The 16,256-nt window shown below is 35.7% G+C and overlaps 2 protein-coding genes across 3 annotated transcripts in view; one reads left to right on the top strand and one right to left on the bottom strand.

The window, feature by feature from the left end:
• Positions 1-530: 530 nt before the first annotated feature.
• LOC120283966 (anthocyanidin reductase ((2S)-flavan-3-ol-forming)) overlaps positions 531-16,256 on the top strand; it is a 42,533-nt gene continuing 26,807 nt past the window's right edge. Inside the window, exons 1-6 of one of the 2 annotated variants that reach the window (XM_039290792.1) lie at positions 532-703; positions 793-959; positions 1,033-1,233; positions 1,321-1,480; positions 1,546-1,759; positions 2,220-2,623. In XM_039290792.1, coding sequence (XP_039146726.1) covers positions 598-703; positions 793-959; positions 1,033-1,233; positions 1,321-1,480; positions 1,546-1,759; positions 2,220-2,394 — 1,023 coding nt within the window. In that variant the 5' untranslated portion in view covers positions 532-597 and the 3' untranslated portion in view covers positions 2,395-2,623. Of the gene's footprint in view, positions 704-792; positions 960-1,032; positions 1,234-1,320; positions 1,481-1,545; positions 1,760-2,219; positions 2,624-16,256 lie in introns of those variants that run through there. The other variant, XM_039290791.1, reaches the window with a different exon arrangement.
• LOC120283967 (50S ribosomal protein L24, chloroplastic) lies at positions 3,845-7,294 on the bottom strand. The gene is made up of 4 exons (XM_039290793.1): positions 7,125-7,294; positions 5,497-5,535; positions 5,104-5,334; positions 3,845-4,171 (listed from the first exon to the last, which is right to left on the bottom strand). The coding sequence occupies exons 1-4, from the start codon at positions 7,224-7,226 to the stop codon at positions 3,974-3,976; spliced, it is 570 nt and encodes a 189-aa protein (XP_039146727.1). The 5' UTR covers positions 7,227-7,294; the 3' UTR covers positions 3,845-3,973.

Raw genomic sequence — 16,256 nt, 5'->3', positions numbered from 1 at the left:
TAAGTTTAAATGCATGCTTCTAAAATTTTAATATATATATATATATATATATTTTGAGGCAGTGACTTGTCACAATAAATAAATATATAATATATATATATATATATAAATGGCGTGCCCATGAAGAATTTATGAGAGGAAATGACAAAAAAAAAAAACTAGCATTAATAAACACTATATCTATCGACACCCAACCATCCCACTGTAAAAATTAGATCAATCAATGTATATGTACTATTAATTAATATCACTATTATAGCCCCAATAAAATTAATATTTTTGCATAAATCTCTACAAAACTAACTTCAATATATTTTTTTAAAGACATGCTAACATGCTAAAATAACAACTCTTAATTAGACATCAATTAAGCTCATTGGAACAACAACATCTTTGTCCAACTTTCAGAAAAATTTTGGAGAGGTAGATGGTGGTACACAGTCAAAGCTAACAGTCCAAGCTGAAATTTAGGTGTCTAGCTCTAGTTCAGCAAAACAACAAACTATATATATATATATATCTCTAAATCACTAGCACACAGTTCAATCCAAGTCTGAGGTTGAAGACAAATATATACATATATAAAGATAAAGGAAGATGAAGAAGGCCTGTGTTATAGGAGGAAATGGTTACCTTGCATTGGCAATCATCAAACAGCTGCTTGAAAAGGGTTATCATGTCAATGCCACAGTTCGCAATCCTGGTTTGTATTCCAGTTTATTCGTTTTGTTTTTTAAATAAGCTGAAATCGAATAAATGAACACAGAATACAAGGTGTTATTTTATGATCAGATGATTCTGCCAAGGTTGCTTACTTGAAGAAGATAGGAGAGATTGGTACCTTGAAGCTCTTTCAGGCAGATATGACGGTGGAGGGGAGTTTTGATGATGCAGTGATTGGTTGTGACTATGTCTTCCAAGTTGCTGCTCCGACAAATTTAATGAGTGAAGATCCAGAGGTAATGCTGGGATTCTATGTTTTTGATAAAAGATTTACCTGTAGTATCTGAAATTTGTGTCCTTCATTTGCAGAATGATCTGATCAAACCGGCAATACAAGGCACATTGAACATCTTGAGGTCATGCTTGAAGGCAAAGACTGTTAAACGAGTAGTCCACACATCATCCGCATGCACTGTATCAGTTAATCAGCAGAAAGGCACAGGTTATGTACTAAACGAAGAAGCCTGGTCTGACATCGACTACATGCTCAAGGAGAAACCACCAACTTGGGTAAAGCTAAAACATCAAATAAATCTCTTTACCTTCAGCCATGAATTCACAGCACCGGGAGTAACTGTTGAGTGGTTGAATTTGTAGGGGTACATTGTTGCCAAAACACGTGCAGAGAAGGAAGCATTTAAATTTGCAAAGGAGAACAAGATTGATCTCATAACCATAAATCCCACATTCATTATTGGCATTCCACTGAATGGAGAAGTTCCTCCACCGATTAACCTGGCTTTATGCTTTTTTACAGGTAAGACTAAAGAATTGTAGAATCTGGTACTTGATCTCTCCCTCACTTATCTTTTGATTCTGCAGGTGATAAGATGTGGATGGATATCTTGAAGATGACGCAGATGATCTCTGGCTCAGTCTCTGCTGCACACCTAGAGGATACAGCCAGAGCTCACATATTCTTGGCTGAGAATGACAAAGCCTCTGGTCGTTACATCTGTAATGCAGTGAACACAAGTGCACCAGAGTTAGCATCATTCCTCAACAAACAATATCCACAGTACAAAGTGTTCAATGAGTAGGCACCTTATTCTCCACTCTCACAAGATAATTCTGAAAAGTTTGCAGCCCAACTATCAACAGCCAGCATGCTTCGTATCTCCTTACTCTAAAAGTCTGAAGCCTTACACTAAAGCACCATCTCAATCTGCCAGTTCACCAATTTACCTTCAAGATGATTAATTTATTGCACAATCATACTACTATTACAACAATAATTATTGAATACCCATCCCTCAGAAAAGATATTTAAGATGATAATCACTATTGCTACATACAGACATTGCCTGTAAAACAATAGGGATGGTAGTAACAACAATGACATAATAATAGAAGTAACAGAAGAACAAAAAAAGGTCATATGCCTGGCTGCCTGCAAAATAATTTGAAGCATTTTGTCTTAATATACAGAAAAATAAATGAGATCATACCTTCAGGTTTAAGTTAACACTTTCTTTGATTCTTATGGAACCATGCAGTGTTGTTGACTCACCTGGGCCGGCCAAATTGAGCCTTTCATCAGAGAAGCTTATCCAGGCAGGCTTTGAATTCAAGTACAAGAGCTTGGAGGAAATAATTGATTCAATATTTGAGTATGGCAAGAGCAAAGGTTTTCTATCAAAAAAGGACTCCGCCAACGACACTCGAGAATAACTAGTGCAAAAGTCTTATGTCAAACTAGGACTCCAACATCAATGTGGAATTTAAATTCAACTGAAGGACATGAATAATTCTACAATTCAGTACTCAATAACTCTTGACGAGTGATATTAGTAAATGATCCTGTGTTTGTAATGTTTGATCCTATCAATGTTATTCATTACATAAATTAGATCCGTAAATGGATATCTTATCCATTGCATGGGTCTGAAACTTCTTCCCACATCTCTCATAACAATTTTCTAATCAGAAATCTATAGATTCTATACATTGAATATATTTACGTAACTGGTGCAAATAGTATTATACTGCCAGTGAAAATAATTCGTATGTGGTACCATCAGATGCCTCATCTGAATCCATTATGATAAAAGTCAGCACTACTTTCTCATGAAAGTAATTTTATTTTCTCAACAGAAACATTCAAGAGATACCCATTCTGTCAGTTCTGAACGTAAGTAAATTGGAATATTCACCCAAATCTTTCAGTTTCGGGCCATGCTTCTAGATGGCAAAAAGTATAGAATGAAGTATTTAAAGGACTGACATCATGAAAAAGAAGGTGAATGAAATAATGGTTGAAATCATGCTTACAAGTGAAACACATCTTGTAAACAGGATATTCACTATATCTGATCAATTATGAGACAGTTAAAGATGCTTTTTTGTTCCTCTAAATTAAAACACTCAATCAGCCAGAGGAAAAAGAAAACAAGGGGATGCACTTGAACTATGTAACCCACAGAAAATCTAGCAGATGAGTACTGTTGGTCAGGGGCTATTATGATGATGACCATGATGAATATAGCATCCATCTAGGAGTTCACAATCTTTGTCAATTAAACATTAAACAATTCTTATATTGCTTTCAGATTAAATTTGGAAGAGAAGCTCAAAACAAAATTTTAAATTAGAAGCACAATAATATGGGAAGTACCTCATTGGTTGTCCACTTTAAGGCGATCCAGTACTAAAGGAAGCACCTGACCTCAAAACATCATAGTGGTGTATGCAAGCAGAAAAGATGATAAAATCCAAGACAGATGACCGCATATCATGGCAAAAAGTTATGCAAAAGAAATAGATGGAAACAATTTTTAGAAAATCACTATTAACAAAATAAGAAATTGTGGATCTAATTGTAAGCTTGGTCCACATCATGGCACTACTGTTATATGCAAGAGAAACATTTTTGTAAGACCAAAACTCAAACTAAGAAACCGTGCTATCAAATTGGCCTGCGGAGATTTGAGCTCACCTTGCTTGGCAAAAGACTGACCATAATAAGATATACAATCAATCATTTCCACTAAGGAAAGGATTGCAATGTACCTGGCGAATCCATGCAAGAGTTATGGCTATCTTGATAAAAGGTGAATGATTATATATTTATACTACTTCACAAAAAGATAGTAGCACCGTGAACCTTAGAAGAAAACTAGAATAGACAAGAAAATAGCAATCTAAAGCTGGGATACAATTACATTCAAGTAGACAAAAAAGATGAAATTCTAAGATTATTAGCAAGGTAATTGATCCGTGCATACAAGAAAATGACTTGGGTCATGTAAAATCAATTGGATTTCTCTTCTTTCTCCTGCTTTTCTTTGACCACTCTCTTCCATTTCTCTGAGCTGTCTATTATTTCACCAGTTTTGACAAGGTAACGGACTCTGCTTCCATCATCTAGGATTTTGTGCCCCACTCTGCTTGCTACATTTTGTTCTTTTGAATAGAGCATAACATTTGAGCTGTGAATAACAGCCTCAATCTGTATCAGAAAGATCAAAAGTCTACATTTACATATTGCAAACATGCCAAGGGAAAAAAGGAATAGAGATGTGAAGAATAATATGTTAAATTCCTAAATCATTAAAATAGATAAAAGAAAAATGTGTAAATAAATGCCATGCTATGAGATGGAAGCTCACTAAGAAGATTTGGAGGAAACACCATAAGAAAACAAAATTAATTCCAGCATATTCAGAAAGGGTCGAAATGTCACAGATCATCTCACTCAATAAAAGATCTCTTACCTCATCCAATGTAAGTGATAAGTCTATGATCAGTAATTTAAATATCACGCAGCCAATTTGCCTTCGTTGGAATGATTTACTTATCTTTTGGGATATAGAATCAAGAAATAACTATTTGCTTCGTTCATTAAGGTCAGCAACTTAAAATCTTTTGAGTGAGCCCATAAACCGGAGGAAACCAGATGCTGAAGGAAATGAAATGAAAATTTCTTAAAGTTCCATTTATACAGGATACTGTTAAATTGGAGCATCTTAAATAATCTTTCCTGATATAGAATCAACCCATTATAAGCTCAACTTTCATCAAGTACTCACCTACATCATAGCTAATCCCTGGCATATTTTGTTGCTTAATGTTCTCATGCATGCAAAAGTCTTGTTCTTAACTAAATCACAGAAGCATAATTTCATCATAATAATCTCCAGCAGCAAATGCCCGACCATTGTTCAGTAGGTAACAGGATGATGCATCTATTACTCATTAGCGTATATTTATATTGACTGCTGGATCACATAGTAAGTCAAACAAGTTATATACACTTATGCACAACTAGATACAGTACTATTACACATGCAGTTGTAAGTTGGAACTAGCTAGGTGCAAAAAAAAAAGCATGGGTAAATAGTTATATGGCATACAAGTATATGCAACATAAAAGATATGCACCTTGACAATCTGCCCAGGCTCGCCTTGTTCTCTGCTCTTCATGTGTTTTGTCTTCAAGTTCATATCTTTTATAATCACAGTGCTATTGTGCCTGAAGATCCTAGTGATTTCTCCAATTTTACCCTTCTCACGCCCAGAAATAACTTGCACAGTATCCCCAACCTTCACATGCATCTTGTGTAAGACAGGGAGGCTGTTAGGTTTGCATTCCTTTCGCTCCCATCGTTTAAGCTGCAAACATAGTAAAGAGACTACAACCTTTATGGAATGGAATGGTACATAAAAATTCAAGGAAGAAGATATTAATTAAAAATATGAATCTTGCCACTTTGAGAAAAGGATATGATTCAAACCAATATAATTAGATCAAACATTTTAAACAAAAATACAAACCTTCATTACAATCTGGCATGGTTTATCTGTGGCCTTGCTCTGCAAGTAACATGACAAAGAGATTGTTACAGCTAGAGAAGGACATTTACAATATAAAGGAAAGGTACATGAAAGAAGTGCAGAAACAATTATTAGAATATAGATGTACCTTGCACGGGCATCTTCCACTCTAATCTCAAACAAAATCACAAATTTATACAACCCACTCAAGATAAAAGAACATCAACGTATTAAACAAAGCTTAACTGTGAAAGCACTCCTTCAGCATAATATGCTGAAAAGGACAAACTCTATTTGTGAACAAATATATAATTTTTATTTCTTATACACTCAGTTTACATCTTCATGTTTCTGCTAAAACCAATTTGCCAAGGTTCATTAATCAAAATAAACAAGGTTTGAGTTTCCTTCTTGACTTTACTAGTAATTATTTTTCCTGACATTGGCTCAATTAATTCTTGTGATTACTGCATTCATAACTTAGGTCAGCTCTTGCCCCGGTTGAGCCACCTGTATGAAGACTAACAACCAGTGATTAAATGAGATCAGATATATAATACAATCGCATGTTCTATTGGTTAAGATAATTGAAGCCATCATTATGCACTCGTGGCTTTCATATCAGGGAAGAAGGTAGTCCTCACTGTTGCTATCTGAAGTTCATTATGTACAATGCCATATAGTTTAAGTTTTAGCAATGAATTCAGTTATTTGAATCCAGAAAAATTGTCTAATGAGTTATAAAATGTTCCCCTCATAAAAAATTCAAAGTAGCCAAATGCATTGTTGCAAATGTTAAAAACTAGAAAACAAACACATCCCTAGAAGGCACCTACTAAGTTACATAGCTCTAAGTAGTCTACATTCACACACCACATCATCAGAATATGCAAGATCATTTGTCTACCAATGGGCTCTCATACACTAGTACTTCATCATTCCATACTGCTGGCAATGGCAACCAGCTGAGAGGCTTAGTGCAGATAATTCAATCAAGGGGTGTCAATAGATTGCCTCAAAAAGGAGGAATTTCTCCATATGTTTTGAGCTCATAGATTATGCCAAGGCCTAAATTCAAGTCCTTATCTTTTCAGGTTGTCCCATATCAAAGTTTCTCAAAATTTTAATAGACCAGGTTTCTCAACCCAGCCACATGGAAAAAGATGCTGGTGAGGGACCTTAATATAAGTGAAATACAATAGCAGGCATATACTTGGGATATTGTCAGTATATCATTTACTCTAGTTTAAGAAGCATTTTTTAATGAAAAAGATCAGAACTTTATAGGACTCTGAACAAATCCGCTAGTCTATATGAGTTGCACAATGCGCAATCATCTCTTTCCCTCATTTCATTTTCAGTTCACTTCATTCAATCCCTTTTAACTCGATTACTCCAATTTCCACTTAGAGCTCCTACAATTTTTTTTAAGCCCTAAGATGATGCAATTCATGTTTCAATTTCCGAATCATAAGTTTTCCAAAGTTTGAGATTAAATTTGGTTAAAGAGTTCCCAATGATCTAAGCTTCATAAAAAAGAACCTAGAATACCATGTTCAATCAGTCAAATAGTTCAGCAAGAATCATAAACATCAAGGAACGAAGACATGGAGAGAAAGAGAGCGAACCGGAGAGTTGGAGAGAGGGAAGGACAGGCGTTGGCCGAAGAAGGAGGTGGAGTTGAGGGAGAAGGAGACCATGGCGCTCTGAAGGCTTGCAATTGCCGCCATTGCTCCGGCCTTGCTTTCACTCGCGCTGAGGCTTCTCGTTGGTTTGTTTTGGATAATACGAAGCAGCAGCCGATTGCATTTTAAGACCAGATGGAGATGGAGGAGGGTATTTATGCACATATAACCTTGTAAAACCTCATAATTTCATATATATATATATTTATATGTTATACAGGGTTGTTTATGGAAAAACCAAGTCAGTTTTTATTAGGTTTAATTGCCGTATAGACAGGGACGGAACACTTGATGGTAGAGGGAGCTGAGCTCAAAAGGCAAAAAGTAAAAAAATAATCTAATAAAATAATTATTTTAAATGAAGAATAATGTCTTAAATATAACCAAAAATTTGAATATACATATTAAAAAAATATAAAGTATAATTTAAAATTTTGTTATTACAGATAGAAAATATATGAGATTTTTAATAATTCAACTAATAAGAATTCATCTCAAGCTTGTATTTTTTTTTTTAAATATGATAAAATTGATCCTCCTCATTACAAACAACCAAACTATTGTTTATAAAAAAACTTTTGTTGTCTCACTCTAGCATATATGGTACATTATAACATATATGTATATATGTTAGGCCTCATGATCAATTCAAACTTTTTTTAAATTACTAAAATTTGTATATAAGATTTATTTTATTAAAATTTTGAAATAATAGTAATTTTTAAATTAAAAAATAAAAAATGAAAAAAATGCACCAAGTGGGGAACTTGGGTGGATCAAAAGATCCCAAACCTTATGGGTAAACCCACTAACCACTCAAGCACACCCACACTCCACACTTTTATGTGCCCAAATATTGTATTTTACATGAAATTAAGTATAGAAAAATCGAAAACCACAAAATCTTATATTGTTTAAAAAGTATTTTCTCCGGCACCGAGGGGGCTTCAGCCCCTGCTAGCCTCCTCTGGTTCCGCCCCTGCGTACAGGTCCCTATAATTGCGTACTTTCTGCCTTTTTAATCCTTCTAATATTTTTAGGTACAATTAAGTCCTCATATTTAGTCGAGTTGGGTCGTTCTAGTCCACGGTAATATTTTTAGGTACAATTAAGTCATAGTAATTTACACTTACCCATCTACACCACGGACTAGAATGGCCTAACTCGACTAAATATGAGGACTTAATTATGACTAAAAATATTGCAAGGACTAAAAGGGTAGAAAATACACAATTACAGGGACTTGTACGACAATTAAACCTTTTTATTATTATAATATAAATCCAAATGACTATAGGCATTATTTGGTTGGCTGGAATGTCGGAGTTTTGAATTTTTGAAGTTTGAATTTATTTTTTTTAAGAAATATGTACGATATAATTAGAATATGTTGAAGTTAAAATTTTCTAAGATTGTTATTAATATTAATTTACGTATTTAATTTTGTTTATATATATATTTTTTTATTTCAAAGTATTCCAAATTAGGAACTCAGTTTTAAGCAGTAAATAATTACAAATTTTAGTTCTTTTCGTCTCCTTAAAATAGACCTTTATTATGATAAAATCTGAAAATTTTGTGCAAATTTTAATTTTGGCTTCTGCATCCATAAAGCTACAGATAAATTCTACATATTTGACAAATGAACTGTTGTTACTTCTAAGTGGTGTGTATATATATATAATATTAAATATTATTTAAAAAAATTAGATAAAAAACTTGTGCTGATTGGGAATACAGGCACTCTTTTTATAACAGCTTTGGTTCTCAATGTTAAAAATGGAGGTAAATTTATAGAGAAAAAAGTAACAAGCTAACCAAAAATAAATAAATAAATAACAAACACAATATATATATATATATATGTATATATAAAATGGAGGTAAATTTATAGAGAAAAAAGTACCAAGCTAACCAAAAATAAATAAATAAATAATAAACACAATATATATATATATTATTTTTTTATTTTTATTTTTGAAAAGTGGATAAACCACTCCAATTAAATAAAACAAGCCAAAACCGAGCAACAAGAAAAACTGATCACTAGGCGTAATCCGACAACAAACAGAAAAAAAAGTACAAAACGAGGAACAACGGGCCTCCTCAAGCCCAACCAAAAAAATAAACTAGCTTGCTACACTGACTTGCTCCTCCTCGCCCTTGGCGGCCCCACCAACCGCCTCCCAACATGGTCCTAAGAAATCCAAACTGTGACGAATGACAGTAATAGAATCTTCCAGTTTACCCCAAATACCCTTTGAATCAGTACCCATCCCGTCCAGCCCACCATCTAGGTCAGGCCTAGTCTCAACCTCTTCCTGGTCCATAACTCCCAAATGGTCCAGCCCCTCACTAGATTGGGCCAAATTCCGGCCCACAAAGCAAGGGGTCCACCACATTAAACCCCACATCTAAAGCCACTAAGCTCACCTTATTAAACAAGTTAACATGGTCAACCCCTCTCGAGCCACTCCCCCGGGCAACTTGACCCCTCACGGACAGCGCACAGCCGAAGGACCGGTCCTCCATCAGTCCATCAATCGTACACTGCTGACTGGATTGGCAATCGGTCCGTTGCATTGAATCCCAAACACAGCCTTTGGAGTCACCGTCACCCTTTGCAGAGTGGGAGCTAAGCTCGACCACCACCACGCCGGCATGAGGGCATCGCTCAACCATCACCGGACTTTTAACATGAAAATCCCTTTCCTGCTCGACCACTACTATACTAGCGTGGGAGCCACCTTCCATCTTCCACCGGTCCCGAGGTATCTCTCCACCCTTCATCTCCTTCTTCTCTTGGTAACAAAGAAACATCTTTCCATGTGGAAATCTTTGATCTTTTGTTTATTATTGACTTACGAGAACTTCTGTCTCTAGGGCGAGAGCCAAGCTTCACCGCCCTCAAGGCTTTCAAACTTGCCAACGATGAGCATTCACCACCACCGTCCTCCACTTATGGAATTTCACCTGTTAGGTCACATTTCCATCCGGCATGGGAGCATCGCTCGACCACTGCCTGAATTTTCTCTGTGCTTGTTCCTTCTTGGCTGCGTTAACACACATCACCGACGGCGTGCGACGACTTCCTTCGCCTGGATAAAAGCTAGGTTCAACCACCCCCGAAGACTACAGATTAATCGTTGCTTGGATGGGAGCTAGGCTCGACATTAGTTGCTTCCCTTTTTCACTTGGTGCAATCTCATGCGTGGCTTTGCAATTGACCGTCAGACAAAAAACAAGCTCTTCATAGACACCGGCTATGGTGCTGGAGCACTAGCATGAGGATAGTTGGCAAAGATCGGAACATATTCCGCCTGGCCATTGGTGGTGAAAATGAGTCTCGTCCCAAGCCACGACAAGGTTGGAAGACTATCCTGCTTATCCGCTACCCAAACATCCTCCTCATCTTCATCCTCCCCTTCATCCTCAATGCCAGCATGACTCTTCCAAAACAATCCTAAGCTGTTTTGTACTGTATTAAGCTATGCTGAATAGTCACACCATTTGTATAAATACAATATATGTCTTTAAAAAAAAAAACAAGAAGCTACATGCATGTAGTAGCTTCATTCTTTTCTTTCAAGAAGTATACTAGACATCATCAATAAAATGAATAAAACACAATGAAGAGAACACATTTAGTATCAAATATTTCTCTTTGACATAGTTGCCCATACCATCTTTGGCAAATGTAATTAAGATGAGACCTCACAAATTCCAAAAGTTGTTTATGCTGAGAGGATACCTGGTTACTAAAGCACATCTGTAGAAGAACTTCATTTATAGAATAAGCAGTATGATTTAAACCCGACATAATCAACGTCCTCAAAGTATGGAGCATCAATCCTTGCAATATTCATTCTTTTGATCTCACTCTTTATTTTGGTTCAAGATTATGAGTAAAGTGCCATGATACATGAAAATGTTTCAAGTTTCAAAAAAGATAAAGACAACATACAATTATGCATGTCAACCTATGCAATTTAAACTCCTAGAAATCAAAAGAAATGCGCAACGAGGTTTACATCATTCTACAAACATTATAGGTAACAATAACAACAATATGTTTCGATACATGACAAATTCACGTAAAGGATCACAATACGGAGAGTTGTATGACATGGTGATTATTATCGGAAAATTTCAACATGAGTGGTGGAGTTTGACCAAAAAATCAGATAAGAAATTATCCATCAAGAGACTAATATGGGTAAAATTTACAAGCAAACACCACAACCAAAAAATCTCCCTCATGGTGAGAAAAGAAAGTAATGCACAGCAGGCACATCTATGTGTATGTGAATCATGTGGTAAAGGTCAAACAAACAAAAGTTTTCTTGATTCATGTGCTTCAAATTGTTGTAGGAATTGCACATTTGTCAATTAATAGAACTTCTGAAGAAAATAAAAATTCCAGTTCATTGCCATCTTTTAATTTAATTTTAAATCATGAGACTAGGAAAGAAATTGCATTCATAAATTCTTGCAAAGATAACAGAAAATTAATCAAATACTCGGGAAAGGTCAGTCCCAAAGCTTTATCCTGTCCTAACAAATATTTGGTCTCATTCAAGAAACATCAAAAAAGTTCATACAAAAAGGGAAGCATTAATACAATTTTAATAAACAACAAAATGTGCGTAAAAATATACAATGGAAAAATTTGAATGAATGCCAACTTTCCTTCAGTCACTAGTTCCAACAAGTATCTTTGAAATGTTCAAGGGAGATGACTTTCCTATCATTACTGAATATGATGCTCAGACTATATAAAGAAATCATTCAAAACACCAAACTCTAGTTTTTAATAAACAAAAAGCCTGCTATTTCAAAGAATATATTTAATAACAAACCCTCCTCTATTTGCTATAATTACAATTTACGCATGATGCCCTAATCCAGGATCCAACTTATTGTAGATTTACCCTCTCATCAAACAATCAAATTGCTTCTAAAAATGTCAGATTAAACTAGGTGACATCCTCATCTTCTCAGTGATTATTCACTTATTAAAAAAAAATTACTTAAGTGTTTTCACTTATGGATAATCGTACATAAATTTAATATCATCAACGCATTCATGCAATATACAATGATCAATACCTAAGATTAGTCAATTCATTTATCCATCAGGAAAGCTCTATATCTTTTATGGTGCATAAACCTTGTAGAAATAAATTAGATAGATTAAGCCACATGAATTGCCATGTCGGAAGGAGTTGTCACAATGAATAAATTCATGTAGTTCAGTGGCTAAAATGAATATTTTTTTTTTCCTTTATAGGTTCCTCCTTGATTAACAGTCTCCTAGCCATTAACCAGATATAAAGAACTATCAAAGCATGACAAATGTTGTACCAACTAGGCAACTACCAACTAAAATCATGGCAAATAATAGTTGAAAGTAGCATGTTGCACAGGTTGGCAAGTTGATAACTTGATATATAATCATATCTATTGGCTCAGTTTTACTCTCAAACTTTCAGAAACAAGTCAAATACTAAGTGAGAACACTAATTCTGAGTCATAAATCATAACACCCATTCAAACTTGTCAAAAATTAGTATAACAAGAATGAAAATACAAGCACAATAAGATAGCAATTCACATTAAAATTTCTTCAATTGTGACAATCTACATTTCACAGTGCAATTAAAGTGTCAAAAAAAAAATCAACATAAATTTTCATCAAGTTTGTTTCTTTTTCGCCTTGGATTTCAGTAGGACATACCCAACAAAAATACACAAAAAGCAAAGAAGCACAACTCTATCAAAAACAGCGATCAGGATGGCAAATTCTTTGTGGTAAGAAATACCCATGAATGAAGTGATCAGTCTCCACAAATGGCTACAAGAATCATAGACATTCACCATGAAATTGATGCCGATCTCCAAGCTTTAGCAACTTTCCTGTAGAAATTTCAGCAACCAAACAAACCAGCACCACCAGAACAACTACTTATATTGAAATGGAAAAGAGTTCAATACAATCAACAACCAAACCAAGAGAAATCGGAGGACTAGCCTGGAGATTTCTCAATACCCTAGCACAAAGCTAAGGAATTCAGAGAGAAAAAGAGCATAAGAGAGGCGAGAAAGTTTAGATCTGAAATTCTGGACGCCCCTTTACATTACTGCCCTTCAGCTTTATATAATAGAGAAAAACCCCAAATCACCCTCCATGCTTGTGAGAACCAGTCCCCACTACCATGTCTAATTAATGACATTTCGCTTCCCATTCCTCCCAAATCATCAGCTTTTCTCTTTTCTTCTAATTTCCCTGCAAACTACTCAGCTTTATTCATTAAGATAACAACCTTCAAAATGAATTATAACAACTACCCCTCTCTTCAAACAATCCTTGCCCTCAAGGATTAGAAGAGCAAAATTCCGGGAATTGCTTCTGTAAAACATCATAGAACTCCCATGTTGCTTCCTCAGGTGATGAATCAAACTATTGAACCAAGATTTTCACCCCAGCTTTGTTTCTTCTCTCCACCAATTGTCTATCCAGAATAGTTGTTGGAGTTCTTAAATCTTCATAAGCACCCTTCTTAAAAAAAGCAGGCCATACAACAGAGATAGCCTGATCACCCATCTTCTTTTTCAGTTGAGATATGTGAAACACATTATGGATTTTAGCCTCAACTGGTAACTGAATTTTGTAAGCCATTTTTCCAATCCTGTCGATAATAAGATATGGACCAAAGTACTTAGCAACTAGCTTTTGATTGGAATGCTAAGCTACTGAAGTTTGTCTGTACGGCTGCAATTTGATATAAACCAAATCTCCAATTTGGTATCCTTTGTCAAGCCTATGTTTATCAGCCAATTATTTCATCCTATTTCTTGCCTTGGCCAAATTCTCCTTCAGCCTCTTTAGTATGTTTTCCCTAGCCAATAGATTTTTGTCCAGCATATCAAATTTGGAGTGAGATGCTTGGTAAGGTAAATGAATTGGCAGTGCCTTACGATACACAATTTCATAGGGAGTAGCTTGTATAGCTGAGTGAAAACTGGTATTATACCACTATTCTGCTAGAGGAAGCCATTTAACCAAATCCTTCAGCTTCTCCCCGGTCATATATTTGAGGTATTGCCCATCCGATTGAGGATGATAGGCGGTTGAGTAGTTTAGCTTCATCCTCTGCATTCGGAATAACTCCTTCCAGAATATGCTAACAAAAACTGGATTCCTGTCACAGACTATAGACTTAGGCACGCCATGTAATCTATACATTTGATCTAAGAAGATCTGAGCTATTGTCACAGCAGTATAAGGGTGGGATAAGGCCATAAAGTGAGCATACTTACTCAATCTATCAACAATCACCAGAATTGGGTCTTTACCATGAGAAGTAGGCAGGCCTGTGATAAAATCCATGCTTAAATCTTCCCAAATTCCTTCAGGGACTGGTAAACATTGAAGCAATCCTGCTGGAGCAGAAATTTCATGCTTGTTTCTTTGGCAAATTTCACATTGTTGCACAAATGTTTTGACATCCTGTTTGAGTCCCTTCCAATAGAAGTAATTCCCAAATGTTTTGACATCCTGTTGAAGCAATCCTGCTGGAGCAGTATCTTCCCAAATTCCCAATAGAAGTAATCTACTCCAGAATATCCACCAGCAAAACTGGTGTGAAATGCTTTAATGATCAGTTGCCTCACCTCAGAGATGTTGCTAACCACCAATTTGTTCTTCCTTCTCAACTGATTTTGTTCCCACTAATAATGCTTGATAGAAACGTGTCCAAAACTAACAAAGAGGGTCATGATCCCCTTCAAGTCACAATTAGACCAATCACACGAGGTCGGGCTAAGAAATTCAAGGAGGCTCTTGCTGGATTAATTCAAGAGGTTCAACTTAAACAAGATTACAAGTTCATCATCAACGAAGAACAAAGTTTGGTCCACATCATTAAAGCTATCATCAATTAGCTATTATCATTAAAACTCACCATCAATGCTTCTCATACTTCAATGCTTTGGAAAAGAAGAGTGGTTAATTTGTGATTGTCCCAAAGCATGCATGAGTATTTAATATTTCTTGTTTCTAAGCATGCATGAGTTTAATATTTGGAGTTTAGTGCTTAATATTTCTTGTAATAGTCTATATAAGGGCTGAACTATTGAATGAAAAGGACTTTTGGCTGATTATTAAAAAGTGAGAGAAATCTCTTTGGTTCTTCGAAGAACCATCGAACTTATCAGGTTTGTCCTGTGGCATTCATCTTGACTTATGAAATGGTCTCCCACTCCCGTTTGTGGCATTCTCACTATACCAAGGTTCTTGCTTTTCTATAAGCAATGGGTCACGGTACTTCTCCCTTAAACCTGAGGGTAGGATGATCGTTTGGGCTAATCTTGTTACGGGTTTCGTCAAGTTCTTGGCGGGGTTCGTATCAGTACTGTTCAGTACACGAACCTTATTGTAATTGAGAGATTAGTAAAACCATGTCTGGATCCTCCACCCAACTCCTCTGAATTTGATCCCCTAATTCTGACTAAATTGTAAACATGGCTGCTAACATGGGTATTCTTGACAGTGCACCAGCTACAACATTCTCAGAACCCTTTTTATATGCAACCTCAAAATCATAGCCCATCAGTTTAGCCCATCAGTTTTAACTATGAAATGTCTCCCTAACAAATATGACCTCCATTTTTCTATTGGTAGGACATTAGCAAGCATTTCTTTTTCATACACAAAAAAAGAGTTGTGTTTTTCAGATAAGGCCTTGCTCATATAAGCAATGGGTCTTCCCTTCTGAACCAGAACTGCTCCCAGGCCTTCTTCACTGGCATCAGTCTCCCAGTGAATTCAACAGTGAAATCTGGTAGAGCTAATATAGGACATGAGCACATAAACTGCTTGAGCTTCAAAAATACTTTCGTGCTATTTTCAGTCCAGTAGAATGAATTCTTCCTAAGTAAATTGGTCAGTGATTTAGATAAGATGCCATACCCCTTGATAAATCTCCTGTAATAGCTTGTTAGCCCTAAAAATCCCCTTAACTCCTTGATATTTTAGGGACTGGCCGTTGTTTTATTGCTTCTGTTTTTGCAGAA

The sequence above is a fragment of the Dioscorea cayenensis genome, chromosome 19 (assembly GCF_009730915.1).
Source record: "Dioscorea cayenensis subsp. rotundata cultivar TDr96_F1 chromosome 19, TDr96_F1_v2_PseudoChromosome.rev07_lg8_w22 25.fasta, whole genome shotgun sequence".
Taxonomy (NCBI): Eukaryota; Viridiplantae; Streptophyta; class Magnoliopsida; order Dioscoreales; family Dioscoreaceae; genus Dioscorea; species Dioscorea cayenensis.
This window is presented reverse-complemented; position numbering and strand designations above follow the sequence as displayed.

Excerpts from the sequence above, each read along its gene's own strand:
- LOC120283967 (XM_039290793.1), bottom strand. The coding sequence starts at position 7,226 with ATGGCGGCAATTGCAAGCCTTCAGAGCGCCATGGTCTCCTTCTCCCTC. Across the intron at positions 5,536-7,124 it reads TCCCTCTCTCCAACTCTCCG|AGCAAGGCCACAGATAAACC; the intron begins GTTCGCTCTCTT and ends TGTTACTTGCAG. Across the intron at positions 5,335-5,496 it reads CATGCCAGATTGTAATGAAG|CTTAAACGATGGGAGCGAAA; the intron begins GTTTGTATTTTT and ends CTATGTTTGCAG.